Source organism: Balaenoptera physalus (assembly GCF_965194825.1).
Source record: "Balaenoptera physalus genome assembly, chromosome: 10".
In the NCBI taxonomy this organism is placed as follows: domain Eukaryota; kingdom Metazoa; phylum Chordata; class Mammalia; order Artiodactyla; family Balaenopteridae; genus Balaenoptera; species Balaenoptera physalus.
Genome location: NC_138889.1, coordinates 106,449,115 through 106,476,657, shown reverse-complemented (window position 1 = coordinate 106,476,657; position 27,543 = coordinate 106,449,115). Strand labels below are relative to the sequence as shown.

The window sequence follows — 27,543 nt, the reverse complement described above, 5'->3', positions numbered from 1 at the left end:
GAAGTGACTTCCTCAGCTGGACATAAGTGGCCCAGGAAGGGTTTTGTCACAAGTGGGCCACTCAGTGGATAAGTATCCTGGAAACCCCCCCCCCCCAGAGGGAGAGGTTGAGGCAGCGGGAGGGGCAGGGGAAGTGGAGAGGAAGGATTGGAGGAGTCCAGGAGGGTGTGTGTGTGGGGGGAGGGGAGCACCCCGTTGGAGAGGTGGCGAGGGACTGTGTGTGTGGCACGTCTTACTCTGGAGTACCTTTGAGCCTCTGCGTGCGTTGTCTGTAGGCGCATGGGTGACCCTGTTTTTGGACGGTGAGCTGGAGGGAGCTGTCCGTGTGTACGTTGGCTGCTCATTCATTACCTGTGACCAAACATGTATGTGTGTGTGCATGTATTGCCTCCGTGAGCATGTGTACACGCTCGGCTGAGTGTGAGTTCGTGTGCCAGTGTCTATGAGCACATGTATGCATGTATGTGTCTGAGCCTATGTGTGCGTGCGCGTACACTGATGCCTGTATGGGCACGTGGGTGTCTCCATACCCGAGCCCGTCCACATCCTAGCGTGCACGTGTGTTCCGAGGCGTGCGTGCAGAGGTGGCGGTGGCCACATCTCTGCGCACTGGACCAGCGAGCACTCCTGGGGTTCGTCCAGGTGGGGGGGAGGGAGGAGGTGGAAGAGAGCGGCCTCTTCTGCTAGCCTCAGTCCTGTTCAATTATTCAGCAGGGCCCCTTCTCCGGAGGGGGCGGGAGGGGAGCGCGCGCCCGGGCGCGGGGGAGGGGTGGGGCTCGCGCAGAGGAGAGGCGAGCCCCGAGCCTGCTAGCCGGGAGCCGCGCGGCGGAGCTGCCCAGCGCCGCCCGCAGATCGGGAGCCGCTCGGGTCCCTCCACCCTGCCCCCTCCTTCTCCTGCGCTCCCCCTCCCCTCGCCTCCCCTCTCCACTCCGCTCCTTTCCTCCCTCCTCTCTCCCTCCCTCTCCCTTCCAGCCCTCTCAGCCTCTGCAGCAACACTCCGCTGCCTCCATCTCTCCGCCGGAATCTAGCAGGCTCACGCCTTTCCTCTGCTCAGCCCCGCTCCCCTCCTCTCCTCTCCCCTCCTCTCCTCTCCCCTCCCCTCCTCTCCTCTCCCCTCCCCTCCTCTCCCCTCCCCTCCTCTCCTCTCCCTTCATTCCCCCCTCACCCGGATTTGCTTCCCTTCCCTCTTCTCCCGCCCCCCCTCCCCCGGCCCCTCCCTCCTTTCCCCTGTCTCCGTCGGGCGGCAGCGGCAGCGGCAGCGGCCCCAGCCTCCGTCGGTCTCCCGCTTCTCTCCTCCAGTCCCCCTCCTCCCCGGCTCGGTTTTTCTGCAGGATTTCCCCCGCTCTCCCCTCCCTGCTTGGCCCCCGCGCCTCCCCTACCTCTCCACCCGGCACCATGCCCCCTCCCCCGGGCGCTCCCCCGGGTTTCTGACGGCCCTCTGCGCCGCTCCGACCCCGCCGGGATGCGGGGAGACCCTTAGCTCCTCGCGATGGACCCAGGCGTCCTGGACCTTGGCGTTGCCACTCCGCGGACCCCGGATTTCCCGGCGGGATCCAGTTGATTTCGTTGGCTCTGGACCGAGGCTTGGGCTCTGGTTTTCCTTCTCTTCACCCCTACCCCCCTCCCGGGGCTCGGAGCCGGAGGGGGGCTTCGCGGGGCTACGCAGCCCCCCATCCCTGCTCCTGGCCATGGGACTGTGAGGCGGCCGCCCCCGGGCCGAAATGCCCCCCGGGGGGAGCGGGCCGGGGGGGTGCCCGCGCCGCCCCCCCGCCCTGGCCGGGCCCCTGCCGCCGCCGCCGCCACCTCTGCTGCCGGTACTGCTGCTCCTGCTGCTGGGGGCGGCCGAGGGGGCCCGGGTCTCCTCCAGCCTCAGCACCACCCATCACGTCCACCACTTCCACAGCAAGCACGGCACCGTGCCCATCGCCATCAACCGCATGCCCTTCCTCACCCGCGGCGGGCACGGTAAGTGGCGCTGCCGATACCGGCCGGCCGGCTGGCCCCCGGGGCCTCCCGTGTGCGCGGCCCTGGCCCCCGCGGGCCGCACCCCAGCCCGTGAGCGCCGAGGCCCGGCCCCTCGGCTCTGCGGGCCCGTGCCCCCTCACCTACCATCTTCGGTTCCCAGCGTCTCAGCCCCACCCTCGCCTCTCCATCACAATCCCCCAACCCCGTCCCTTTATCACCCTCATCTCTGTCTTCATCACTTTCATTCCTCGCCTCACCTTTAGCTCCGAATCCCTATCTCTGGTTTGTTATCACCCTCCTGTTTAGGTCCCCTCACCACCTCCCCGTCTGTCCTTTCATCCTCTCTGCCCAGCTCTCCCTTCCGTTTCTCTTGCTCTTCACCTCCTCCGTCCCTGCCCCTTATCATTTCTCCATCTGGCTTACCTCCACCGCTGCCTCACCATCGCCTTCCCACTGCTGGTCCAGCATCTCTGTACCCATTATTTTCTTATCTTTGTCCCCCACCAACCTCTCACCTCTGTCCCATCTATCATCTCTGGCTCAGACGTGTCCCATCTCTGCCTCTTCCACCTCTTCATATCTGTCTCTATTTTACTTCTGTTTCTCCAGCAACTGTCCCGTCTTTGTCCTGTCTTTCCCCCATTACTGTCCTTCCACCACTTCCCAAGCAATCAACTCGCTCCACTGTCTCATTATTCTCCCAGCCTCGTTCCCTGAATCTCTGGTTTCTCCTCTCCACACCTCTTCATTTCTGCCCCATCACCTCTGGAGTCAGTCCTCTATCACTTTACACTGACTATCACCTCTTATCTCAGCGCCCCCTCCCATAACCTTCCATCTCAAAACCTACTTCCTCTTCCCTCTCAGACTCCATCACCTTCCATTTCTGACCTCTATCACTTCTGGTTTCTCCCCTTGGTGGGTTTGCTGGCCCTCCCAGCGCAGTCCCTTCATCACCTCATACCTTAGACCTCTAAGATTCTCTGGATGCCATCTCTTCCTATCTCTGTACCTGCCACCTTCCATCTCTGTCTTCCGTATTATGTGTACCTCCATCACTTCCCATTATTGCATCCCCATAACTTCCAATCTCTGCCCTCCCCACTACCTCCTGTGTCTGTCCCTCTTCACATTTTATTCCGTGTCAGACTCCATCATTTCCCATCTCAGTCTCTCCTTCACATTTCATCTCAAAGCTCCTGTTACCTACCATCCCAGAGACCCCCATCACCTCCCATTTTAGTCCACTTCCCTTTTCTGTACTCCACATCACCTCCCATCTCTGTACCTTGCTATCACTTTCCATAGGGTACCACCGTTTCTGTACCTCTCTCACCTCCCATATGGTGCAACTCATCACCTCCCATCTCTGTACCTCCATCACTTCCCATCCATATACTTCATCACCTTTCATCTTTGGTCCCCATCTCATCCCTCCAACACTCACCGTTTCTGTACCTCCATTACTTCCCATCCCTATATTCTCATCACCTCCTATACCTGTCCTCCCATCACTTCCCATCTCTGAACCCCTATCACCTCCCATCTTGGTACTCTGACATCTCCATGCTTCCATCACCTTTTATCTTGACTCCCATCACTGTGCCTTCACCAGTTCTCACTCTGTACCTTGTTGCCTCTAATTTCTGTATTCCCATCTCTTCCATTTCTGTTCATCCATCCCTTCTCATTTTTTTTTTTTACTCCATTTTTGTTCTGCCCTCATCTTTCATGCCTGTATCTTCACTTCCCATCTATGCCTTCATGGCCTCCTATTTCTGCACTCATCTCTGCCTCCCCATCGTTGTTCTACATCTGTCCATCCTTGCTTCCCAGTCTTTGTTCCCCCATATCACTTTAAGTCCTTCCACCCCTTTTCTACTCTCCTTCCCCCTTTTTTCCTAGTTCACCTTTATCTTCTTCATGTCTCTACTTTCTCTTCATCCAGTTCCCAGGAGCGGCCTCTTCCAACACTCTTCTTCATTCCTTTCTTCTCCCTTGCCCAGCAGAGTGTCCCTGGCTAACCTCTGTCCCAGCTGGGGTCCTCTCTGTGCAATGCTCTCCAGGCTCTTTTCCTTGCTCCACTTCCCCCCCCCACACACACCTTGCTCCTGATTTTAACTCCCCTTTTCTCCCCGAGAGCAATCTGGCCCTCCTTTGCCTTTCACCGTCCTCTTCATCATCCCTTCTGACTCCCTTGAGGCTCAGTCCCCGGAGACACCCAGATAGCACATGGTCTTTCTGGGCAATGAGGAGAGGCATGAAGGGACAAGAGAAGAAAGGCTATCAGGGGAAATCATGGTGGGGGGAAGAGGAGAGGAGGTGAAAGGGGAAGTGAAAGGAGAGAGGGGCTGGCCCAGGGGAGCTGAGCAGATGGGAAGGAGGGGCCTGGGAGCCAAAGTGCCAGAAGAAGGCTCAGTGAAGGAGTTGGAGTCTCGATGCAAAGAGCTGGGGGAGAGGGAGGGAAAATGGAGGAAAGAGCTTGGGGGGGTGTTGGGGGATGGGAACCTATGGAATGTTGGTGTTGGGATGGCCTCAGAGACTCCCTTCCTGTGCAGAGGAGAAAAACAGCCCCAAGAGGGCCAATGGCTGCCGAGGACCACCTGGAAGCAGAGGAGGTGGAGGGCGCTGCTGGGCAGTGATGGAAGGTGGTGGGGAGACCGAGTGGAGGAGCTCAAGAAGGGTCAGGCAGTTAAGAGGAAGGAAGAGGGTCAAAGGGCAGATAGAAGAGGAGGGAGGAGGCCAGCTGTCATGGCTGAACCCCACCTGGGCGCACCTGAGACGTGGGGGGAGGCGACAGGATGGGCTTCTGCTGGGACCCCATGCTTGGCTAGAGGAAGAGGCCAGCTTGGGAGACCTTTGTAGGCCAGAGGAGACCCTTCCTTTCTGTGCCAACATCTCCCTGGCTTCCCCCAGTGTGAGAAGCCTCTCTTTCTTGCACCTGCGTCTCCACTTCCCTCCTCTTTGGGTTCTTCCTGCATTCCTCCTTGCCTTCCTTCCCTCCTTCTCTTCACTCTTTCCTCCCTTTCCCTTTCCACCCTCAACCCCACCTGTTACATAATATCCCTACTGACCTGCCAGACACTCATTGACACTCCTGCACCTGATGTCAGTCTGAGCTTGGGAGGACCAGTACACCTGGGTCCTAAAAATGGCCTGAGGGGGTGACACTCTCCTGATTCCAGTTTCAGAGCCCTTTACGAGCCTTGCAACCCCTGACCTTCATTTCTTGTACCCTCTGAGGCCAGGAATAGAGGGGTCAATCCCAGTTCGGTTCTGAGTCAGGAGCTTCCAGGGGTTCTGGATTCATCACTCCAGCTTATAAAGGGGGCTGGCATTTAATTTGATTTTCTGGTTATGGGTGTGTTCACTTGGATTTCTGACTGGATGTCTTATGGCCAAGAATAGGCTTAAGAATTGAGGGGCTATTGTTCTGGGATCAAGAGAGACCTGAGCCCAGGGCTCTGGATCTGGAGAGATAACCCCTTGGATTGTGAGGGTCTGTATACGAAGAGCTGGTGTGGGCTGTGGGCACCCAGGACTGCAGCTTTTCCGGATTGTGCAGGACGTTTTATCCTCTCATGATTCTAGATCTACCAGAAGGTTTTTGTCATGGCTTCTGATGCGGCAGGGACATGCAGGCAGAGGGTCTGCACATGTCGTTTTAACCACAGGGGCAGCACTGCATGCGTGGTTTTTCACATGGGATGATTATGTTGTTTGGGTCTGGGTAAGCTAACCATTATTAATGGTTGGCTGGGGTTTGTTTTTTTTTTTTTTCTAGAATGCAGGTGTGTGGGAATTGTACAGAAGATTCTTGATCATTTAGTGTTTTACTGGATCAGTGAATTTCTGGGTCCAGGAGGCATTGAGGGGACTATGTTGGGTGTGGGCAGAAGGTTCCAGGCCTGGGCCTTTGGGTGGTGGCCACTTGGGCCTGTGGCATTTTGTGTCTGGCCAGAGGCTGTCTTGCCTTGGGCTTCAGGGTTGCTCCCCACCCTTCCACCCTGCACTGTTGTGTACTATGTAGCTCACTAGCGTTTTCCTGGGGAGGTCAAAAACAATGGGTCTGGACCACCCTAGGGCAACATAATGGGCCTTGGCTTTGGCCCCTTTCTTCTCTGGAGCCCTGTCCGGAGCCTTTCAGAGGTTCTAGCTGTGGTTCGGTGTCCTGGGCTCCACGTGCTTTCGGCCCCCGACCCAGGGCGTCCGGTGGCCAGGGCAGAGGACGGCTTGCGGAGTGAGAGGCGGGAGGCGCCTACGCAGCGCGGCGGGGAGGGACGGGGAGGGACGGAGAGGGACCAGGCGGAGTCCCGCCCCTCCGCCCGCGTCCTCCCCAGCCCGAGCCCTTTGCGCCCGAGGGCTGGAGCGCGGTGCCGGGGAGAGAAATGTCTCCCCAGGGTAATTACTGCCGCCCCAGTCCAATAAACCATTCATCCTTCACCTCTTCGGCCCAAGAAGTGTCTCTCCACCCGATCCCCCCACCGTGTAATAAACGCCCTTAGGCTTTAACAGGCCAGCCCCGCGTAAAAAACTGGCGGCAGTGGGAGAGCAGCTGTGTAATAAATCCCGGGGGAGGCCCGGCCGAGCAGGGCCCTGGCTGGGGACTGGGGGAGGCTGGGGCGGGGGTGTGCGGCCCGTGCGCCATGGGCCTCGGGGGCGGGGACCCGTGCGCCTGTCCCGTCCTGCGCGGTGCCAGCCGCTGCCCTCGCCGCCTGCCAGGGCCCGTCTTTGTGCGCTTACCGCCATGTTTCCCGGCTGTCTCCTGTCTGGGGTCTGCCTCTCCACACTGGGTCTTTGTGCGCAGCTGGCTGCGTCGTGGCCTGTGTGTGGGTGTGGGGTCTGCGGGTGCGTCACTGGGGAAGTGTCTGCTGCGGAGCCCGGGGTTTGGAGCACCCGCCCCGCCTCTGATCCCTCCGGCCTCGCTGCCCTATGGGGCATTGGGCGTGCTCGCTCCTCACGCCCTCTCCGGGCTCAGCCAGATGTGCTGTCTGGGTTCCTGGGGTGGGAAAGTGAGGAGAAAGGGCCTCCTTTCCCCTAGACCTGGGAGATTTGGGAGGCTCCAGGTAGATGGAGTTTCCTTTGCTGGTCTGAGGGATCAAGAAACCCAGTAAGCCCCTCCTGCGTCTGACTGGGAGGCCCTGGAGCCCGGGGGCTGAGAGGCAGCAGCCTCTGGTCCGGGAAGCAGGGAGGGGTGTATGTGGAGGAGGGTCAGCACCTTAGCTCCCCTGGCCCACCTCACCCCCCAAATTTTGTACATGCAGCTTGTGAGTGAGTGGAGGGGGAAGGGAGGACGCTGGCTATTACGGTTACCATGGAAACAGCCGATTTTCCAGAGTGCTGCAGTGTTGGGAGTGGAGAGACCGTTGCTGACTGAGGCCTACCCTGCCCCTAGCCTTCGGGCCCTGCCCTGTCCAGGCAGTGACCTGCCGGAGGGCGGGTGTGTGGCTCACTGCCCCAATCCAGCTCTCCACCCTGATCCTGGGACCCCATCCTGAGAGTTCAGATCTCACCACTGAGCCTCCGGGGCCCTCAGGTAGGAAGCATACCTCAGTTTGGGGGGGCAGAGCCGAGCTCCCTCTATCTTCTGCGCGGGGGGCTTTCCCTGCAATGTGCTGTGGCAAGATGTTAGTTAATTGACATCAAGGTGGTTCTTTCCCACCTGCCTTGCCCCCCCCCCCCCCGGAATCATCTCTCCCCTCTAGCCTTGCCTAGGGAGACAGAGGGCACTGATGACAAGTGCTCTGGGTGACAGCTCCTGCTCCCCCAACCCCAGCCCCCTGCTGGCCTCACTGCCTCTCTGGGACCCAGGCAACAGCCTTCGCTTCTCTCCTCAGCTCCTCCTGGGCCTGCAGATGGTGCCTCCCTCCAAGGCACTCAGGAGTCCCCTCTCCTTTGGGGGCCTAGGAGCTTCCTGGGCTAGAGGCCCCTGATCCCCGATTGCCCAAACTACAGTGGGGTTCCCAGTCCCTGAGGTGAGAGACCCCAAGATGCTTGAGAGGCCTGGCCTTAGTGTTACCAGCTTGGCTGCCATCTTGGCAGAGCAGTTTTGCTCCGGGGAAGTAACCCAGGCCTTCCCTGACCCAGACTTCCCATCCCACCCAGAGCTCTCCCACCCCCAAGGCCATGCTTTTCTCCCAGCCTACTCCAGGCTTTTGCCCTCAGGCCCCATCTGCCTCTCTCTTTCTCTCTGGATAAGTCCTCCCCTGAACCCCTCTCCCCGCAAGAAGTGCTTTGAGAGGAGTCGTTAGTGGCTAATTATTTAATTAAGCATTTTATGAATCTCATCTGCTCCATTTATGTTCTAAAGAATGCAAGATTGTTGTCTTCCCTTCTCTGAAGGCCCCAGAGTACTAGTCCTCTAGGCCTCCCAGACAAAGCTCCCTTCCCGGAAACTGGGTGACCGGCCCCAACTCCTGCCTCCACCCTGGCCATCAGTCTGCCCCAACCCCCAGGGAGCCCAGGCAGCCGCAGGAGGGAACAAGGCGACTAATAGGGTTTATTTTGGGGCTGAGATCGTTAGGGACCTCACACCCGCCCCGGCAGCAGCCTGATGGCAAAGAGGAGACAGAGGGGGAGAGAGGGTGGGGTGGGGGAGGGGAGGGAGAGGGATCCCTTCATCATCTCTGGCTCCCACTCTCCCGCTTTCTCTCACCTACACCCCTCTCTGTCCCTCTCTGTCCATCTGTCTCTCTGCCTCCTTCCTCCTCTGGCTGTCAATCTCTACCCCCCCACCCCCTTGTCTGTCTCTTCTTTTCCGGGCAGGGCTCCAGGACCCCCCCCTCCCCCCCGCCCCGTTTTGGCACCCAGGCAGCCCCCTATTTGGGAGTAGAAGCAGGGAGTCGGGGCAAACTGGGACCAGGATTTGCAGGGGCTTGGGAGGGGGTGGGGAGCAGGTGCTGGAGTGGGGCCAGCCTGCAGGCTGTGAGTCAGAGCAAACAGCCCCTGCTCGTCCTCCCGCCACCGCCTGGGGCTCCTTTTGCCTCGGTGCCTGCTCAGCTCAGGCCCCACAGAAGCACACACCTCCAACCTGTCACCTCTGCCAGCCCTGGGAGCACTCGAGTGGGTCAGGCCTAGGCCCCCTGGGTCCTGCCTGTCCCTGGCGATCTTCTCTGTCCCCTTGCAGCCAGCCTCTCTCCGGGCTCTCTCTCTCTGTGTCACTGTCTCTATTACCTCTCTGTTTTGCTGTAATTAAAGCTAGAATTCTTGATGAGGCAGCTACATCTGTCTGTGCGCTTGCACGGGCTCCCACCCAGGCACCCGCCTGTCAACTGTTCCCTAAGAGGGCAGGGCCTGGTGGCCGCTGTGGGTATCACAGTTGAAGCCCTGTACCCTAAACCTGGTGTCCCAGTGCTCTGGTCACAGCCCCAAGGACCTGCTAATCTCGCCCTCCTGACCTCTTATCTCCCTCTCCCTTTCCTTCTCTCTGCAGCCGGGACCACATACATCTTTGGGAAGGGGGGAGCGCTCATCACCTACACATGGCCCCCCAATGACCGGCCGAGCACGAGGATGGACCGCCTGGCCGTGGGCTTCAGCACGCACCAGCGGAGCGCCGTGCTGGTGCGAGTGGACAGTGCCTCCGGCCTCGGGGACTACCTGCAGCTGCACATCGTAAGGACGCGGGGCCGGCGCCCCCAACCCCCCAGCCTTCTACCCCAAATCCACTCAGTCCTCTCTTGCCGTGGGACCAGCACCTCACATCCTTCCCTCCCGTGGAGCCCTCAGAACCTCTGTTCCCTGAGTGCTGGGGTTTCCTCTCTGTGGTTCGGCTCCTGAGACCCATTCTCCTCCCGGTTGTTCACTGAGGCCCCCAGAGCCACCTCCGCTGACCTGAAGCTCCCCAGCTCCCCACCCTGAGACCGTCTGTGTCTCTGACCTTCCGGAATGTAGTCAGGGGCCTCCTTGAGCCTTCCCGGCCCTTCTCCTGCAGCCTGTGGGAACATCCCCACCTTGTGACTGCCCTGGGCTGCTGCCTGCTCACTCCTGCACCACCTATGCCTCCCACTGTGTCCTGTCCCCTCCTTCGGGCCTCCCTGCCTGTGATTACTGTTCCCATGACCTTTGCCCTCCCAGCCGCCCCCTTACCCGGCCTCCCTTACAGCCTTTCTGGCCATAGCCCTGCTCATTCCTCCCTGACCTCTTGGCCCTACCCCACATCTCTGCTCTGACCTCCGGTCCCGCTCAGCTCTGCTTTTCTCTGCCCAGCTCCCCTCCTCGCCCTCTGCTGCTTCCCACTGCCTCCCTCTAGGCCTCCCGCCATGCCTGCGGCTCCTCTTCTCACAGTTTCCATCCTAACTCTCGTCTTCGGGCGGCCCCCTTTCTTCCCCGTCTCTGATCCTGCCCCACACACTTCCCTGTGGCCTCAAGCTTGGCTCCATTTCATTTCTGCTCTTAGCCTCTCCCCTGCCCTCTGCCCACTGTCTTAACCCTTGGGCCTCTGACCTCAATCTCCATTTGCCACCTATGCAGCCCCTTACGGCCCCCTCCCTTCCCTGCCCGCATCCCACATGGTGACCCTGGCCAGGACCCCCTGAGCTGGGAGGGTCGAACAGGCTGGCCAGGCTCTGTGTGCTGGAAGGGTCTGAGTGGGGAGCCCTGAGCTTTCAGGGGCGCGAGGGAGCCAGGGGAGAAGGCTCGTTTGGGCTCTGGCCCCTCCTTACGACAGCTTTTCAGGGTCCCCAGCCTGCACACCCCTTCCCCGACACGAGGGAGGGACGGAAGGAGGTCTGAGGAGAGCTGGAGGAGCGGAGCTGGAGGAGAAGTGGCAGCTGATCGACACCGGGCCTGGGAGGCCGGGCAGGGAAACGAGGGGGAAAGGAAAGCAGAGTAGGAGTAGCCTGGAAAGAAGGCCTGGAAGTTCCATGCATGTGAGCGTCTCCACCTGCGTGAGAGGCAGTGCGGACGGTGACTGTATGTGACAGTGTGGGCCCCGTGCAAGTTGATCGTGTCAGGAGTGCTGGGGGGGAGCGCCGTGGGGGACAGTCTCGTGGCCTCTGATCGGGTGTGTCGCTCTATATTTGTATTTCTTGGCAGTGTGGTGTTTGCTGCTGTTTCAGTCTCCTGACTGCGTGGCAGGTGTGACTGTGTTTCCGGGTCCCTCTCTGTGAGTGAGGGCTGCTGCTCTCTCATCACATAGTCCTGAGAGGCAGTGTGTGGCTTTGGAGCAGATGCCCGGGTTTGAGTTCCAACTCTGCCACGTCCTTGCTCTGTTCTAGTGCAGTCACCTTGTCTCTCCGAGCCTGTGTCCTCATCTGTGTAATGGCATGATAAAAGGACAGAGATGCTCGCAGGTTTAAACGAGATCATGTATATAAAGCACTGAGGACATTGCCCAGCCTGTAGGAACCACTGTGTTCACTAATATCCTGAGCATCTGTGAGCATACACCTGGGTGAGTCGATCTGTGGGTGTACTGTGTCTGCCTCATTGACAACTTCTGTTTCTGTGCCTGTAGGTTTAGGGGACAGGGTTCCCCCAGTGCTGAGGAGAAGGGGCAGGGGGATCAGGGTGCAGGGAGAAGGAGTCTCCTTTCCCCTCCCAGCAGTTGCCCACAGCCCTCGCCTCGTGCCGGGTTATGGAGGAGCAAGGGTGATGGAGGAACGAGACCTGGTGCCTGGTGCTGTAGACAGCTGTGGCAGCGGGGCGGGGCGGGGCGGGGCTGCCCCTGGGATGGGGAGCCTGGCGAGGGTCGGGGGCCCTGGAGGAAGCGTGGGAGCCATGAGAGAGGTCAGCTCTGAGGGGAGAGCTGGGCACCCGACGAGCTGAAGCCCCCTGGGGCAGCCCCCAAGCCCCCTCCTCCCCTGGTGATATATCAGCTCCCACCACAGCGTCATTAGCAGCTCTCAGAGAGTGGGGAGGCGGCAGCAAAATAAGAGAAAAGCAATTTGACGTTTCTAATAAAGCGTCGCTCCACTTTGCCAAATTAATTTTGACTCCCATAATTATTTGCTGTAGGAGCGGCCTCGTTCTCCCACCGCCGCCTAATGAGGTAATTGGGGAATTAGGAATTAATGACTTTAACAGAAGTGACAACTGACTTCACGTGGGGAGCAGCTCTGGGAGCTGCCTCTCCCCCGGAGTGCACGGCTCTGGGCTCTGGGCTCGGCTGCCTCCTAGGAAACGCAGGTGCCCTGCCTTCCAGCCGCCCTGGACAGCCCTCTGCCATCCCGGCTCCCAGACCACTCCTGCTCCTTGACCGTTGTCACCACCCAGCTGAGCCTCATGGGGAGAAACCCTCAGAGGCACCCAAGGGGCTGATGCTATTCTATTACTAACAATAGTACTGAGGTCTGTTCCTCTCACGTGGGGAGCAGGGACCACCCCTTCTCCCTGGATGTCGTCAGTCTGTGGGTGGTGGATGAGTGCGGCTTGCTAGTACCCTTTGTTAGGCAAGCTCAGCCTCAGTTTCCCTGCTTTGCTGCATCTGAGGGACGCTGCATGTGTATGACTCTGTGTGTGTGTGTGTGTGTGTGTGAGTGTGTATGACTCTGTGTGTGTGTGTGCGTGTCTTCCCCAGGTTCTAGGAGGGGGAGAACTGGACCCACAGTGGGGAAGGGATAGGGCATGGATCTTCAAGTGGGCCACAGCTGCACATCCTGCCCCCCAACTCTCTCTGCAAAACCCCAATCCCTGCCCCGTCTGTGAGTCACCCCATCCCCACTCCCAGTGCCGCCAAGCCTCTCGGCCCTGTTGGGCGCTGGAGGTGGCAACTAAATGGTTCCTCATGCCCAGGCCAGACTGCGACAGTCTTTCAGGAAGACTCCAGGAGTGTAGTGTCTTCCGTGATGATCTGGTCCCCGTGACTGTGTGAGCCTGTGCGAGTGTCTGTCCTGTGTGGGAGGAGGGGTGCAGGAACTCAGGAGGCCGAGTTCGGGGGTGCTGCTGGGTAGTACAGGGGAATGGAGTAGGGGCTCGGGTTTAGGGCCAAGTGGGCCTTCCACTGGCTTCTTTAGATGTCTTTGGTCTTGAAGGAAGGTTGGCCTCAGTAGCCTCTCAGATCACCCCCAACTCCAGCACTCTGAGTCAGTGTCTCCCGAGACTGGCGGGCAAAGCGGGAGAGAGCACTTGGCTTTGGAGTCAGGCCAACTGGGGTTCAAATCTGGGGTTCCTTTCTTATGAGTTGTGAGATTGGGGGAGGTTACTTAACCTCCCTGAGCCTCAGTTTCCCCCTCAGTAGAATGGGATGCTGTCTATTCCTCAGAGGGTTGCTGTGGGGATGAAGAGAGCATGTGTGTACAGTACCCACAGAGGACTTGGCACCATTTAGGGGTTCAGTGAGGCTCTCCCTCTCACTCTGGCACCATGGACAGAACTCTTCCTGGGCTGGATCCTGGGTGGCCTCTGCAGGGTTCCCCATGCAGGTCCTCTCTGGAGCCTGGGCCTGGGAGAGGTTGCTCAGACTGACCCTTTGCTCCCCTTCTCCAGGCCTCAGTCCCTGTCTTTCCTCTTCCTGCCCCTTCCCAGCTGCCGGCCCTATCCTCCACCATTACACCCCCAAGCTCACCTTCCCTTAATAAGCCCAACATGGTTTGTCTTCTTGATCTCTTTCTATACCTGACTCCCTCCAAAACACACAGTCCAGACCCCATACCTGTGCCCCCTTGACTGCAGAGGGGCTGCCCCCGCACTCAGGCCTAACCTCCATGGGCTGACACCTGCCAATGCCCTGGTGCCAGAGCCCCCAGGGACTTGCCCAGTGCTGAACATGCAGGGGAGGCGAGGCTTGAGCTTGGAGGTGTGCGGAGTGGGGAGGCCAGACCCTCCTCAGGCACAGGGCTGGCTTCTGTGGATTCTTCTGTTGGTTGTGCCTTGGTGAAGCCTCCACCTTCTGTGGTCCCACTGGTCCTGGGTTTCTCTTGGTTGTCCCTGTCTGGGGCCTGGAGGCTCAGTGGCCCTTGCATGGAGGAGGTGCCCTGTGAACATTTGTGAACATTTTGATTGAACCAAAAAGCAACAGGCAGGTGTGGTCAGTGGAAGTGCTGCAGGTCCATGCTGTGCATCCCACGGTGGCTTCCCCAACCTCTCTGAACCTCAGTTACTCCCTTGCTTGCATATGAGGCGGGGAGGGGGCAAGCCTGCCCACCTCCTTGGGCAGGTGAAAAGGTCCAGTAAAGACGTGGCTGGGAGAGGTGTGTTGTAAAGCTGTTAAATGCTGCAGAGCTGGACCGGTGGTGTTCACAGGTGGAGTTCTAGAAGGAGTGAAGGGTCTCTCCCTCCGGATCCCTGACCTCTACCTCCCTGTCCCCAGGACCAGGGCACCGTGGGGGTGATCTTTAACGTGGGCACGGACGACATTACCATCGACGAGCCCAACGCCATCGTGAGCGACGGCAAATACCACGTGGTGCGCTTCACTCGAAGCGGCGGCAATGCTACCTTGCAGGTGGACAGCTGGCCGGTCAATGAGCGGTACCCGGCAGGTAGGCGGCGCGAGGCGCAGAGGAGGTGCGGCGGGAGGGGCGGGGCAGGGCGGGCAGGGCGGCCTCTGATAGGAGAGCTGCCTGCACCGGGGGCGGGGTTAAGTGGCGAGGCTTTCGGCTGCGGGAAAGGCGTGGCTTGTAGGGGCGGGACGATGGCGGGGCGCGGCTAAAGGGAAAAGTTGGGATTTATAGGGTGGGGGCGAGACTGTGGGAGTGGGTCAGCTAGGAGGGAGGCGGCACAGCTGAACAGCGAAGGATGCAAGGCCAGGGTCCAGTTTGTGGATGGGAGAGGAGAAGAGCGAAGGAAGGTAGAGGTAGGGAGAGTCTGTCGTAATTGAGGGAAGGATGAGTTGGGAAAAGAGGGACAGGTGGAAATGGGGAGGCAGATGCAGAAACCAAAGAGAGAAGATCCAGAAGTAACCCAAAACGGATCTTGGCAAGGAGGCAGGGCTGTTCCCAAGGATAGAACCAAGGCAAGAACCCAGGTCTTTACAAAGAGCAAGTCAAAGGTTCATATTAGGTGATCTCGATAAAGGAAGAGAAGTAACCATGGAGACCCAGAGAAAAGGAACCCCAGGGTCTCAAGAAGTAAGGGACATGGTGAAAAGGAGAGAGCGACAAGTGACAACAAGAGCGAAAAATAGGTCAAGTGCCTTCAACAAACCTTCATTGACAACCTACTAGTATCAGGTCCTGTGCTGGGCCCTGAGGACACAGCATACAGCCCCTGCTTGCAGGGAGCTCACAGTCTTGGGGATGGGGGAGCACGGAGATGCAAAGAGACCCAGTTCAACAGTGTGACAGCTGTGGTGGCCGAGGACACACCAAGGTCTGAGGAGCACAGGGGAGGGACAGAAATGAGGACCTGAAAGACATGAGGAGGCAGAGACTCTGCAAGAATCTGAGGGAGGCAGAAAAAGAGCCTCAGAGTGAGAGGAAACCAGAGGAGGAGAAAGGGAGAGATATGGAAATAGTCACCGAGACAGAAGCCAAGACGGAGGCAGCTCCCAGAGGGATGCAGGGAGATATATGGAGCCGCTGTCGCGCAGACCCAGCCAGCGAGAGAGGAGGTGGCCAGAGCCTTGGGAGGGAGAGGAAGAGAGCCCCAGAGCGGGAGATGAAGAGGGAGGGGAAGTGGAGGTACTGCAGAAGAACCGCAGAAACACAGAGATGCGGAGATACAGGCTGAGCAACACTGCAGAGTCACACGCGCGGGGGCCGATTGAGAAGCAGCCCCTGAGAAGCAGAGAGAGCGTCTTCGGGCTCAGCCCCTCTCCTGGCAGAAGTGATGCCCAGAGAAGCTGCCCCATGCTGGCTGAGAGGGCCGTGGGCAGACGGACAGTGAGAGGTTCAAGTGTGCAAACCCTCATGGACCTGCTTATGCTGGGATGAAAATGCCAGTGTGGGCTCACGACTCACAGTCATGCAGGCTTGTACCCAGACACTCTCAGGCAGCCCCTGGAAATAAAGAGAACCACACCGCCCCCTAAGAAACTCAGAGGCTGACGAACACGCAGGCCAGCCCCAGACACACAGACAACTGCAAATATTCACATGGTCAGACAGACACAAGGAAAAAAAGCCCTACAGAGGGATGCCAGCTTACACCAGGGCCTGGGCATGTGTAGGGCAACTCAGGCACATAAATGCTCCCGTGCTGAGCCCCACAGATGCGCAGACACTGACAGGCCAGGCTCTGTGGGCATCAGACTTCGCTCTGTCTTAGACACACACACCAGTGAAGACACCAGCCTACACTGGACAATGCTGGACTTGGGGAGCATGAAGGCTTTACCATGTCAAGCCAGAGCTCCTCCCCTTGGAGCCCAGTAGGCTGGATGTGAGGTTAGAGGAGTCACGCCTTCTCTCCTCTGCTCAGGGACCCCTGGCTGGGGTGCGGAAGGCGACTGGGTGCCCCCTTACCTGCCAAGCAGAGCAACCTGAGGGCCTGGCGGCTGCCTGTGTGCCCTGTGGCAGCAGATCCCTTACGAAAGCTGAGAGTCACCCTGAACAACGCCAGCAGGCCAGGTTAGCAGTGTGCGTGGCCCAGACTCTTAGGAGACACAGCCCAGGGACTCCGAGTCAGCAGGACCTGCCTTTAAATCCTGGATTTCCGACTGACAAGCTGTGTGACCTTGGACAAGTCATCTAGCTCCTCTGGATCTCAGTTTCTACCTCTGAAAGTTGGGGATAATATCTACCTCATAGCCGTACTGTGAGAGTTCCATGAGATAACCTAAGGAGAGTGCTAGAATGGCGTGGCGTAGCAGAGGTGCTCAGAGGTGCTGTGTAAACAGAGCTTTTGTTAGAATTGTTATGTGTGCCAGTGAGACACACATACATTCTTCCCTCCTTCTCAGGACCCGCACACAGACAAATACATGCCACACACAGACACACAGACGCACCCACAACTATCCCAGTGCAGGTAGGTGCCCGAATGCCTCCTGCCCTCCTGCCTCTCTGCCTCTGTCTGTGTGCGCCCTCTCCCTCCCCTTCCCCGTCTGACCCCCTTCTGGCTACTATACTTCTCCTCCAGTGTCTTCTAGGGCCCCTCCCAGCCCCGTCCCCAGGGCTGTGCTACCTCTAACAGAACACAGGACACTGCTGGTCACTTGCCAATCTCTCCTGCTTGGCTGGGGCTCCCATGGTCAAGGACCGGACCTTCATCTTTGCATCTCCAGTACCCAGCACCAGGAACAGAACAGGCACTCAAGAAATGTTTGTTGAGTGACTAAACAAATGGATGATGCATTTTTGTCTGAAACATAAGTGACCTGAATCTGTGGGTTCAGAACCTGTGGAATCTGTGGGGAGGCAGCGTCTCATTGCCTCGCAGGCACCTAGGGAGGCCCCATCCATGCTCGCGTGAACACACCATGGGCTCATTCACGGGATGTGTATGCAGGCAGGCCCAGGCCCAGGTCTCATTGGGCAGGTAGCGCAGCTGTGCAGTGGGAGATGAGAGGGAAAATGCCCCCGGCATGCATGTTACTGAAGATCGTGTAAGTGGTTTCAGTGGGTAGAGTGGCCAGATTCCCAAAGGAAATCATTTCCATTTCTACGGCTGCAGTTTGGGATCACCCACAGCCTTGGGGAAGAGCTCACAGGACACACAGACACACAGACACAGAGAGACAGACACACACGCACACACACACACACACACACATCCTCCTTCCTCCCTGTGAGTGGAGAGAACAGGTGTGTATCCAGATGGGCAGCCAGGATTGAGAGGAGGGGCGGAGGTTAGGAACTGTGGGGGGAGGAACCTGAAGGAGGAAGGCTCAAGTGGGAGCTGGGCTGGGTTCCCCAGGGCCGGAAGGAGAGGGCACCTGAGCGGAGAGGAGTCTGAGGGTCTTGGAATGAAGCTGAGAGAGAGGGGGAAGAGAGCAAGGTGCCACCAGGCAGAGGAGGGCTGGGGTGCCTGTAGGGTGGACCAGGGGTGGAAGAGGAGGTGAGATGCAACGGGTGGGCGAGGCAGCTGGGTGACATTCAGCTGCCACAAGCAGGCACCTGTGACCAGGGTGAGAAGGCCGGAAGTGCCTGCAGTGAGAGCAGCGGGGGGCTTGGGAGGATTCAGATGGAAGCTGGTGGTGGGGTGGGGTGGTGTGGGAGGTGAGGGGAAGCTGGGGGTTGAGCACGGAAGGTAAAGGGAGCCGAGGGGGCTTCGAGAAGTGGTTTAAATCTCACTGTTAAATGCGTGTGCTGGGCCACCCCTTAAATGCCGCATAAACCCCCGCTTAACCCGTCCCTCCCACTTCTAAACAGCCCTCTAAACGCAGTAACCAGCCGGGCCACTGAGGCCTCCCACCCCCTAACTTAAACCCGCTAAATGCCCCTCCCCGCCCCTCTGCCCCACTCTGGGATGGGGAAGGAAGTGGGCAGACTGGGAGAGCACAGACAACCCTGTTTAACCTCTGACCTATGACCTTCCAGCTGCCTTTTCTTCCATTCCCCTTTCCTTTTCTTCTTCGTCCCTCTCTTTTTCTTTGGGTCGCTCCTGCCCCCAGGGTGGGGCTGGCTCTGCACAGGAGCCTAGGGAGGGGGACCGGAGGGAGGACGAGGGACCCGCGTTTCTTCTCCCGCCTTGGGTGGACCTGGCCCCCTCTCTGTTGGATGTCGCTGCTTACTCTGAGTCTCCTGAGAAATGCATAATTACTTTTCTAATTCCTTTGGACTTCGCCGCCTGAGAAACCTACTGTCTTTCTAAACTTTTCCAAGGAAACTTTGATAACGAGCGCCTGGCGATTGCTAGACAGAGAATCCCCTACCGGCTTGGTCGAGTAGTAGATGAATGGCTGCTCGACAAAGGTAATTAACCAGAATTAATTAATTAATTAATTAATTAACTTTAAAAACACTATCTTAAAGGTGCAGAGCTCTCTCTTTCCCCATCCGTGCCTTCCCCGTCGCCCACCCCCTAGTGAAAGGACAATTGTCCGGCCAGGTTGTTCCCTTCCTCTCTGTTGTCAAGGGTCCCTGTCTTTTAGAGTGGTGGTTTGGGCAGGGGCGGGGCTTTTCCTAGAAGAGGGAGAGTCCTTGGTCTCTTTCTAAACCTGGGAAGGAACTAGGATCATAGGGGAGATTCTGGAACCCCTCCAGGAAAGCAGGCTAGAGTGCAGGTTGGGAGGGAGCTGCCCCGTTGGCTCAGAGGTTTTGTCAAGGGCCAGCTGAGGGCCACAGCACACTGAGAAGCAGGAAGTCTTTGGGAAGCAGCAGGTGCTGGTCCTAGGATCCAAAGGTGGGTAGGAAGGGTCCACCAGGGTCATCTGAGGAGCAAAGGGAAGAGCGGGGGGCTCAGATCCTACTGGAAAGACTGCCACCCTGAGAGAGTGTCTGTGGGGCAGCTATCTCTGGAACGGGCCCACCTCGGTCCAGAAGGTCTCCTAGAAGCAGTGGAGGTTGCAGGGAGACTAGGAGATGGGGAAGAGGTGGCCGTCCCACGGGGATTCCTGTGCCTGCTGAGCTGATGAGGAAGACAGAACAGGCTGGCTAAGCGGCCGTACGTGTGAGGCGCTGCTGGGTGTGAGGGAGAAGGCCACTTGTCACCAAGGGAAGTTGGGGCCAAGGGCAAAGCCATCCCATTCCCTTTGGAGAGGGGGCGAGCTCTGTACCTCTAAGGCTAAACTCTAGGGGGGAAGTAGAACTGTTAAACCTCCACCTAACCAGCTGATAACTGAGCTTTTAAATGTCCAATGGGGCCTGCCCCAACTAAAACCCCCAATGTCACTCCCAGCCCCCCACACGGCCAGTGGGGACTAAACATGCTCATAACCAGATGTGATAAATCCATAACAGGACAAAAAGTTAAAGGGACGAACAGACATTGCTAAAACCTACAGCGCCCAGCCACACTGGGCCTGCTCTCTCCAGCGGGGTGAACTTTAACCCTTTGAGGAGTTCGTGGTGGGTGGGGCCCCAGGGGCCTAGTTGGCTCACCTATGTAGCTTCCTCTCCATTACCCACCTCCTTCTCCCGGAATCAGAGAGGCCAAGGGAGCAGCTTGGGCTGAGGCTGGGACAACTTGTGACCCCAAGGGTAGGGAGAGCCGGACAGGCCGGGGAGGGGGGTGGGGGGGCGGGACTTGTGGTCCAGATGAGGGAAGAGCTCCTGCCGGTGGTGTGGAACCCCAGGCATCCTTTACTAGCTGCAGGGTCACATCTTCTCTTTAGGCCTCTATTTCTTCTTCTAGAAAGTGAAGGGTTGGGCCACATACTCTAGTATTTCCCAGAGTGTGGCTGGAGGAGCTCACTTGTTGCATGGCCTTGCTCAAGGCTTCCCCTTCCCGAGCCTCAGTTCCCTCCTCGGGGAGGCAGGGATGGTGATCCCGGCTCAGCCTGCCTCACACAGGGGTGCTGTGAGGATGAGATGAAATGAGGAGCAGGAAAGTATTTGAGAACAAAAGCTGGGCATTCTTGGGGGGATTACTTTACTGTCAGCACCTGGCGTGTGGTAGGTTCTCAATAAATATTTATTGAGTGAATCCATTTTCCAGTTCCAAAACATGTCCTGTGAAGCATAAGTCCCATGAGATGCTTCACAATAAAGAGATTTGTGGTTAAAAAAAAAAAGAGAGAGAGAGAGAGAGACTTGTGGTGAAATGGGCTTGAGAAATCTGAATCCTGTTTCTCCCTCTTGGAGATGCCTATGGACATGGATTTTAATAAAGGCTCTGAGAGGTCCTGTGAGAGAGAGACCTCGTGTGTAATTGTGAAATGTTTGTTTCCCAAACTCATTTGACCACTGTGAACCTTCTCCCCTTCGTTTTTCTCATAATTCTCATATGCGGGAATAAACTCTGGACGCAGTGCTTCTCAGGGGCCTCTCTGGGTCTGGTGTCCAGCCGCCACTCACTAGTTCTCAGCTTCTGTGGGCTCCGGCTCCCCTGTCTGTAAGATGGTGACCCTGCTCCAGGCCTGAGGGAGGTGCTGGGCAGAGGGAGAGCTGGAGGAGGTGCAGAGGTTGAGCAGAGGGGCTGAGCAGACACACCCCTGGCTGATCATCGGCCAGAGGCCAGAGAGGTGGTTGGGTGCCCCAGAGGCCTGGGTGTCCCAGGGAACCCGTGTTTCCAAGGAGGGTGTGGGTTTCACAAGTTGGACTGTCCTCAGCCCAGGTTTCGGGGGCAGGGCTTATAGGCACGTAACTCTAAACCAGATCTTTAACGAAGCACTAACCAGAGGCTAACAAGGGCTAAGCCAGATCTTAAACCCCCCCAGCACCAGCAGCTGAAGGTCCAGGGGAGCAGGGGGCAACTTAGTAGTTCCTCTGACCCTCTCCCCCGCAAAATAAGCAACATCAAAACCAAAGTTAAATCTAAACTTAAACACAATAAATATCTTTTCTAAAAACCAAACCAAAGCAACAAACTCAGAGGGTTAAACTGACCCCCAGATCCATTAAAACCAAACAGAACAGCCAAACCCCACCCAGGTGGGAATTCTGAGATGTAACTGCTAAGTAAAGAGCGAGGTTGGAGCTGGAGTGGGTTTTTCTTGGCTGTCAGCAAGCGAAGCAAGGTCCCTTTAACATTTTCCATCTCTGTGCTTGCACATCCTGGCGGGAAAGGAAGGTCTCTGCTCTCCAGGGCCTGATCCCCAGGCAGTGGCTGGGCCTTGGAGGGGAGGAGGAGAGAGGGGGGCCTGGCCAGAGGTCAGAGGGCCTGATGGTGGCTGGGAGGGTGGAGAGAGGTCCGCGCGGCTGCTCCCAGCCTCACTCACGCTGGCGCTCCTCCCATGCACTCTCCACCCCTCGGTCTCATCTCCATCCCTGCCCTGACATGCACTGACCATGTGGCCTGGCAGTGGCTGCTCTGTCTCTGCCTTTTTGTCGCCTCTACCTGCTGCTTCCGAGGGTTCTGTGGCTTGGGGCTGGACACCGGGTGTGGGAAGCTTGGGGAAGCAGAGAGGGAAGGTGGGGGGTCAAATTGAGGGAAGGGAAAGAAGGGGGGTGATGCCCCTGGAGCAGGAGAGGAGGGGGGATGGGAAGGCCAGAGGCATGAGCATGGTGGGGAGAGTGGGGAGCTGGGCCCCCTTTCCCAGCCCAAGTGTGCCCTGGGGACCCTTCCTGTCCAGGGTCCCGACCTGGCTGTGCTGGCCTAGTGGCTGACAAGGACTTTCCCTTTGGTGTCTGCCCCTTCCTCCTTTCTCCCTCCCCACCCCACTCCCACGTGCTGGTTTCCACCTCCACCCCTCCTTCCCTCCCTTGGATCTCCCTCCATTCTCCCTATCCCTTTCCGGTCTCCCCCCTCCCCACTGCCTGTCCCCCCTCTGTCTGTCTCTCCTGCCCCTTCCCCTCCCCCCAGGCCGCCAGCTGACCATCTTCAACAGCCAGGCTGCCATCAAGATTGGGGGCCGGGATCAGGGCCGCCCTTTCCAGGGCCAGGTGTCCGGCCTCTACTACAATGGGCTCAAGGTGCTGGCGCTGGCCGCCGAGAGCGACCCCAATGTGCGGACCGAGGGCCACCTGCGCCTGGTGGGGGAGGGGCCGTCCGTGCTGCTCAGCGCGGAGACCACGGCCACCACCCTGCTGGCCGACATGGCTACCACCATCATGGAGACCACCACCACCATGGCCACTACCACCACGCGCCGGGGCCGCTCCCCCACGCTGAGGGACAGCACCACCCAGGTGAGGGCCCCTCCGCCGGTGCACGAGGGACCGGGCTCCAGGTGGGGAATAGGGCTGATGTCTGCATAGCAACTGTGGCGCTCAGGAAGGGTCTGAGGGGACTATGGTTTAGGTGGGGCTGGCAAGGTCTCCTTTCTTTCTTTTTTTAGAAATATATTTATTTATTTATTTATTTGGTTGTGCCGGGTCTTAGTTGTGGCAGGCGGGCTCCTTAGTTGTGGCTCGCCGGCTCCTTAGTTGTGGCTCACCGGCTCCTTAGTTGTGGCATGCAAACTCTTAGTTGTGGCATGCATGTGGGATCTAGTTTCCTGACCGGGGATCGAACCCAGGCCCCCTGCATTGGGAGCACGGAGTCTTAACCACTGCACCACTAGGGAAGTCCCCAAGGTCTCCTTTCTCGAAGCGGTTGTCACCCTGATGACCAGGGATGTTGTAGATGTGGAGGTGACCACTATTTCTAGGGGGACCATTCCCAGAGTTGAGGGAAGACCACCCCACTTATGAGAGAGGAAGTCCAGGCTGGGGGTGAGGGGTGGAATGACCCCCTCTGCCTGCCCCATAATGAACGCCACGCCCAGTGTTGTGTGGGCATCGAGGGGGAGACGGAGGGAGCCAGGATGGCATCGCTCTGCGCAGGGCACAGAGACGACAGCACCGGAGGGGCCGGTGGCTCACCGATGGTGGCAGCCCCTCTCCGAGGCTGATGGAAGCAGGAGCAGCCTCTCCCCGATGGCTGGTGTCCTTCAGTGGGACTGCCAGCCCGCTGCCTTCACAAGTCCTCTCCGTGTGACCTTGAGTAGACGCCACCGTGTAGCAGGCCTCAGTGTCCTCCATGCCTGTGGCTCAGAGCCGGGGCCTGTACAGACAGTCCCCTGGTGCTTTACCCTCCCTCCCCACCGCCTGCCCCACCTGCTCAGGTGCTCTCCCTGGGTCAGGTTTGAATTTATCTTCTCTTGCACCCAGGGGAGCACCGGAGGGGGCTGTACCTGAGAATGAGGCTCCACTGGGGAAGGACAGCCCTGGCTTTTCTGGTGACCAAAGCCGATTGAGTATATGTGACTTACCAAGGCAGCCCTGGGGTGCAGCTGAGTTTTCTAGTTGTTGCTGCCGGTCATTGTTGGCCTGCGGGGGGAGGGCTCACACCTGGCACATTGGACCTTGCTTGGTCACCCTGCTCCCTCTGCCCAAGCTACTTCTGTCCCCCATCACACATGGCTGTGGGCCTCTGGGCCTGGAGGGACCTCTGTCCTCCCAGGGTGAGGGAGGGGCTGGGTCAGCTATGGGGACGTGTCCCACCTCCACCGCCAGCCTGCCTTCAGCCTCTGTAAATGAGGGCTGGGTTCTTTGAGCTCCGGTCAGTGCTGCAGGGGCCTGGGTCTGGCTGACAGCCTTGTCCAGGCAAGGGAGTCAAGCCTGAACCCCCTTCCGTTCTGCCTTCAATGCCAAGAAAATCGAGGGGACCTGAATGCCAGGCCTTGCCCTAGGGAGCGGGGAGCCCTGGGAGAAAGGCCTGGCTCTAGCCGAGGTTGGGCACCAGCCATGCCCAGTGCCCAATGGCAAGAAGGGCCGTCCAGTCTCAGTGTGAGGTGATGGGCAGACCATCCAGGTAGAAGAGAAGGGTGGGGTTCTAGGGGTCATAGCTGTGCTGGTGGAGCCTGCACAGGGGAGAGGGGCGGAGATACAGAAGGAAAATTAGTCTTCCAGGTCCCACCTTGCCCTTGGGTGAGGGCTGCAGTGTCCGAAGCTCAAGGGGTGGGGAAGAAGCAAGATGTGATGTTTCACCCCCTGCCCACCCCGGACTCCCCCCATCCTTGGCCTTCAGCCTGGCCCTCTCCCTGCACCCGAAGTCTCTCAGAGTCCCTTCCTGCTTGGATTCTGGGTTTCCCTCCTTGAGTTTCTTCCCTAGCACCCCCTGAGAATCCCCCCCACCCCTTAACACTCACTCATCTTGGGGATTCTCTTTCTTTGCAAGCAAGAGGAGAGAAAACGCTGACAGAGTCGACTCCTGTTGTCATGGCAACCATAGCCCTAATTATTGTATGCAGCCGGGTTTCCAGGCTCCAGGAAGGGGGTTGGGAGAGAGATGAAGGTGGTGGGGTGGTGAGGCTGGAGCCAAGAAACCCCCCAGGTCCTGCTCCGTGTCTGCCTGTGCTGGCCTCCAGAGGCCCCTGTGCCTCACCTCCCTGCTGCCCCGGGCCCCCTTGCTCTGGCCCTGCAGTCCCAGTTCCGGGGTCCAGTCTCCCAGGCTTCCCAGAAATAAAAGGCACAACGTGTGCTGTTTCATTGATCTCCAGGAGCGATGGAACCGCTGCAGGGCAGGCGCTGTTCAGTCTACCATTGCACAGGGGAGGTGGAGGCCCACGGTCACCCAGCAAGCGATGAGAGAGCTGGGGTGTGGACCAGGGTGTGTGTCTCAGCCCAGGGCTCATCCCCTGTGCCTCAAGAGGTGGATGTGGGGCCTGCTGACCTACCCTGGAACCCTCTTCTTTCCCCCCACCCTCCTCTCGCCCCCAAGAACACAGATGACCTCCTGGTGGCCTCGGCCGAGTGTCCGAGCGATGACGAGGACCTGGAGGAGTGTGAGCCCAGTACTGGTGAGTGCCTTTCCCCCCTCCCCTGCCCCGGGCCCGCTGCAACACTGATGGGAGGGGGGCGACTGTCCCTGCCACCTGGCCCAAGCCCGAGGGGCCTGCTGCCAGGCCTTAGCTTTCCCTGATAGCTTCCTCTCCCCTCCTACCATTGCCCCAGGTCCCGCAAACGGCCCCTGGCGAGGCAGTTTCTGGCCTTTTGGTGCCCCTCAGAGATAGTGAGGTCCTTAGCTTGGGGTCATGGGGTTGAGGGCCAAGGGATGCCAGGAGGGAAAGAGGGAGACTTTCCCCTAGAAAGACGAGTAACTGCAGCTCCCATGAGTCCTTATGGTGTGTGTGTTGGGGGCGGGGTGGGTGGGGGATGGAGATGGGGAACACAGGCCTAGGAACTACAATTTCCATCAACTCCTGGGTCCAGAACTGCAACTCCCATCAGTCCCCGAGGCCTGGTGTTCTTTTGGTCTCTAGAAGAGGAGGTCTCTGCTGGCTCCCGAACCCTCCTCATTCCCAGAGTCAGGGGGGTGGCCAGACACTGCCGGGGCTGCCAGGCCAAGCTGGGGCAGTTACTACACAGTGTTGGGCAGCGTGCTGGGTAGGAGGTGCCCCAGCCAGACATGAGGTCCCCCGGGGAGATTGGGCCTGGGGTCTGGTCCAGATTTCTAGTTGGGGAGCTGCTATAAGAGGAGAGCAGAGCTGGGAGGGAAGGCTTACTGGGGGAGGCATTCCAGGGTCCTGCTTGATGCTTCCAGCTGGAGAGAAGGGTGCAGCCGCAGAGAGAGAGAGACCAGATTGGCAAGGCAGGGGTGGGCCTTGGGTGCCGACTCAGAAGTGTGGGGTGTGGAGCGGCACAGGGGGTGCCTCTGCACAGGTGGGCGGTGGCTGGGAGGAGCTGAGGGGACGGAGGGCCCGAGGAGCTGAGGTCCTGGTGCTTGAGGCTGGCCATGGGAATGGAGGGAGACTGGATGTGACCAGATTTCCCAGTGGGATCGCGTGGGCTTGGTGGTGTCCTGGATGAGCCCCTGGGAGCCTCATCCCTTGCTTGGGTTTCCAGAGACTTCTCTCCGTTACTTTGCAGTGTGTGGCACCTGGGCTGTTGGTACTGGAAGGCTGGAGGTTGGGGCAGGTACCTACAGGGTCGGGGCGGGGGGTGATGGGGTCAGCTGAGGTGGGCAGTGTGACCTGGGCATATCCTGTGAATCTGGCCTGAGCATGAGCCTAGGGGGTCTGCCAGCCCCAGAAGAGACACTCTGGGGCTGAGGGTGAGGGTGGGCTGCAACCAAGGAAGGAGTGTGAGTAGAGCCAGGAGACCCTGCAGCCTTGGAGCAGAGGCTCCGGTTCCAGAGACCAAGGGCAGAGAGGTTTCCGGGGCGCCGGCCGCCAGGCCCAGAGGCTGAAGCCTGACTGCTCCGTGTCCCCCCAGTAGGCCAGAGCTGAGGGGCTTGTTCTGGCAGTCCTGGGCCCTGAGGTCCTTGGGGGAGCCCCCGGCTGCTGGGCTGGAAAGCCCTCCTCATCCACAGCCAAGGACCAGTGCTTTCTGGACAGACACCCTCCACTGCTGGGGGCTCTCCCCTCCGTCTCACTGGGTGATCTCGGCTCAGGGATGCACCCTCACACCCCACCGCTGCTTTGGGAGGCTCTGGGAATCTGGCAGCTTCGACACAGCACTCTCCTTGCACCCTGCTTTTCCCCCTACCTAGTCACTGGTGGGGCTTTCCTATAGGTGGACACAGTACCTCAAGCCCAGGCCTGCGGGGAGTGCCTGTGACAAATGGTCCCCTGAGAGCCCCGGGATGGGACTCTGGGGACAAAAGGCTGTGCGGTCACAAGAAAAAGGCCCGGCTTGGCCTCGCTGCACGTGTTTGCACACTCGGGGGTGGGAACTGCCGGGTGACAGGAGGAGCCTCTGCTCTCCCTGGACCCTGCAGTTGGCCATGATGCAGGGCCGGGAAGCGCACACTGGGCTACCCCAAGGCCGCATCCTGTCCACCAAAATTCTGGCCTCCCAGCCCCAGCGCAGGGTCTTGTCCGGGGCCTGGGTGTGATGCTGAGCGTGTGCACAGGTGGGCCGAGCTCTTTTAGGCTGTGTTGGGACCACGGAGTGAGGAGGAGCTGAAGTGGGCGGGTCAGCTGCCCTCCCCGCATCAAAGGGCCAAGTATGTGAGGGGACAAGGAGGGTGGAGGAGGAATGGAAGCTGGGGGATGGGGAGAGGCTGGCGGGCCAGCCCAGCACCCAGCTTTAAAAATAAGAGGGAGGGAGGGCAGAGTGCATGCTTGAGCCCCCAGAGAAAACCGACCCAACCCACAGGCTCCCCCGCAGATGTGCATCGCGTATGTTTGCACCTCCACGCTCATACTGCCCTGAAATGCTTAAATTGGATTTTTATCTTGATGGGAGGCCAGACAACGACCAAGATGACTCCAAGGGTCCCTCAGGCGGA

General features: G+C 58.9%; 1 protein-coding gene and 1 long non-coding RNA gene across 17 annotated transcripts in view; one reads left to right on the top strand and one right to left on the bottom strand.

The window, feature by feature from the left end:
• Positions 1-6,916, bottom strand: part of LOC309668086 — a 217,791-nt gene extending 210,875 nt beyond the window's left edge. The window contains exon 1 of the long non-coding RNA XR_014268081.1: positions 6,709-6,916. This is a non-coding gene — a long non-coding RNA (uncharacterized lncRNA). The remainder of the gene's footprint in view (positions 1-6,708) is intronic.
• NRXN2 (neurexin 2) overlaps positions 1-27,543 on the top strand; it is a 109,784-nt gene that overhangs the window by 70,446 nt on the left and 11,795 nt on the right. For 9 of the 16 annotated variants that reach the window (XM_082477314.1, XM_082477321.1, XM_082477316.1 and 6 more), the window contains 5 exons: positions 9,398-9,579; positions 14,216-14,387; positions 18,612-18,701; positions 22,192-22,517; positions 25,033-25,111. In XM_082477314.1, the coding sequence (XP_082333440.1) occupies positions 9,398-9,579; positions 14,216-14,387; positions 18,612-18,701; positions 22,192-22,517; positions 25,033-25,111 (849 nt within the window). Of the gene's footprint in view, positions 1-834; positions 1,966-9,397; positions 9,580-14,215; positions 14,388-18,611; positions 18,702-22,191; positions 22,518-25,032; positions 25,112-27,543 lie in introns of those variants that run through there. The other 7 variants (XM_082477318.1, XM_082477323.1, XM_082477317.1 and 4 more) reach the window with 4 other exon arrangements.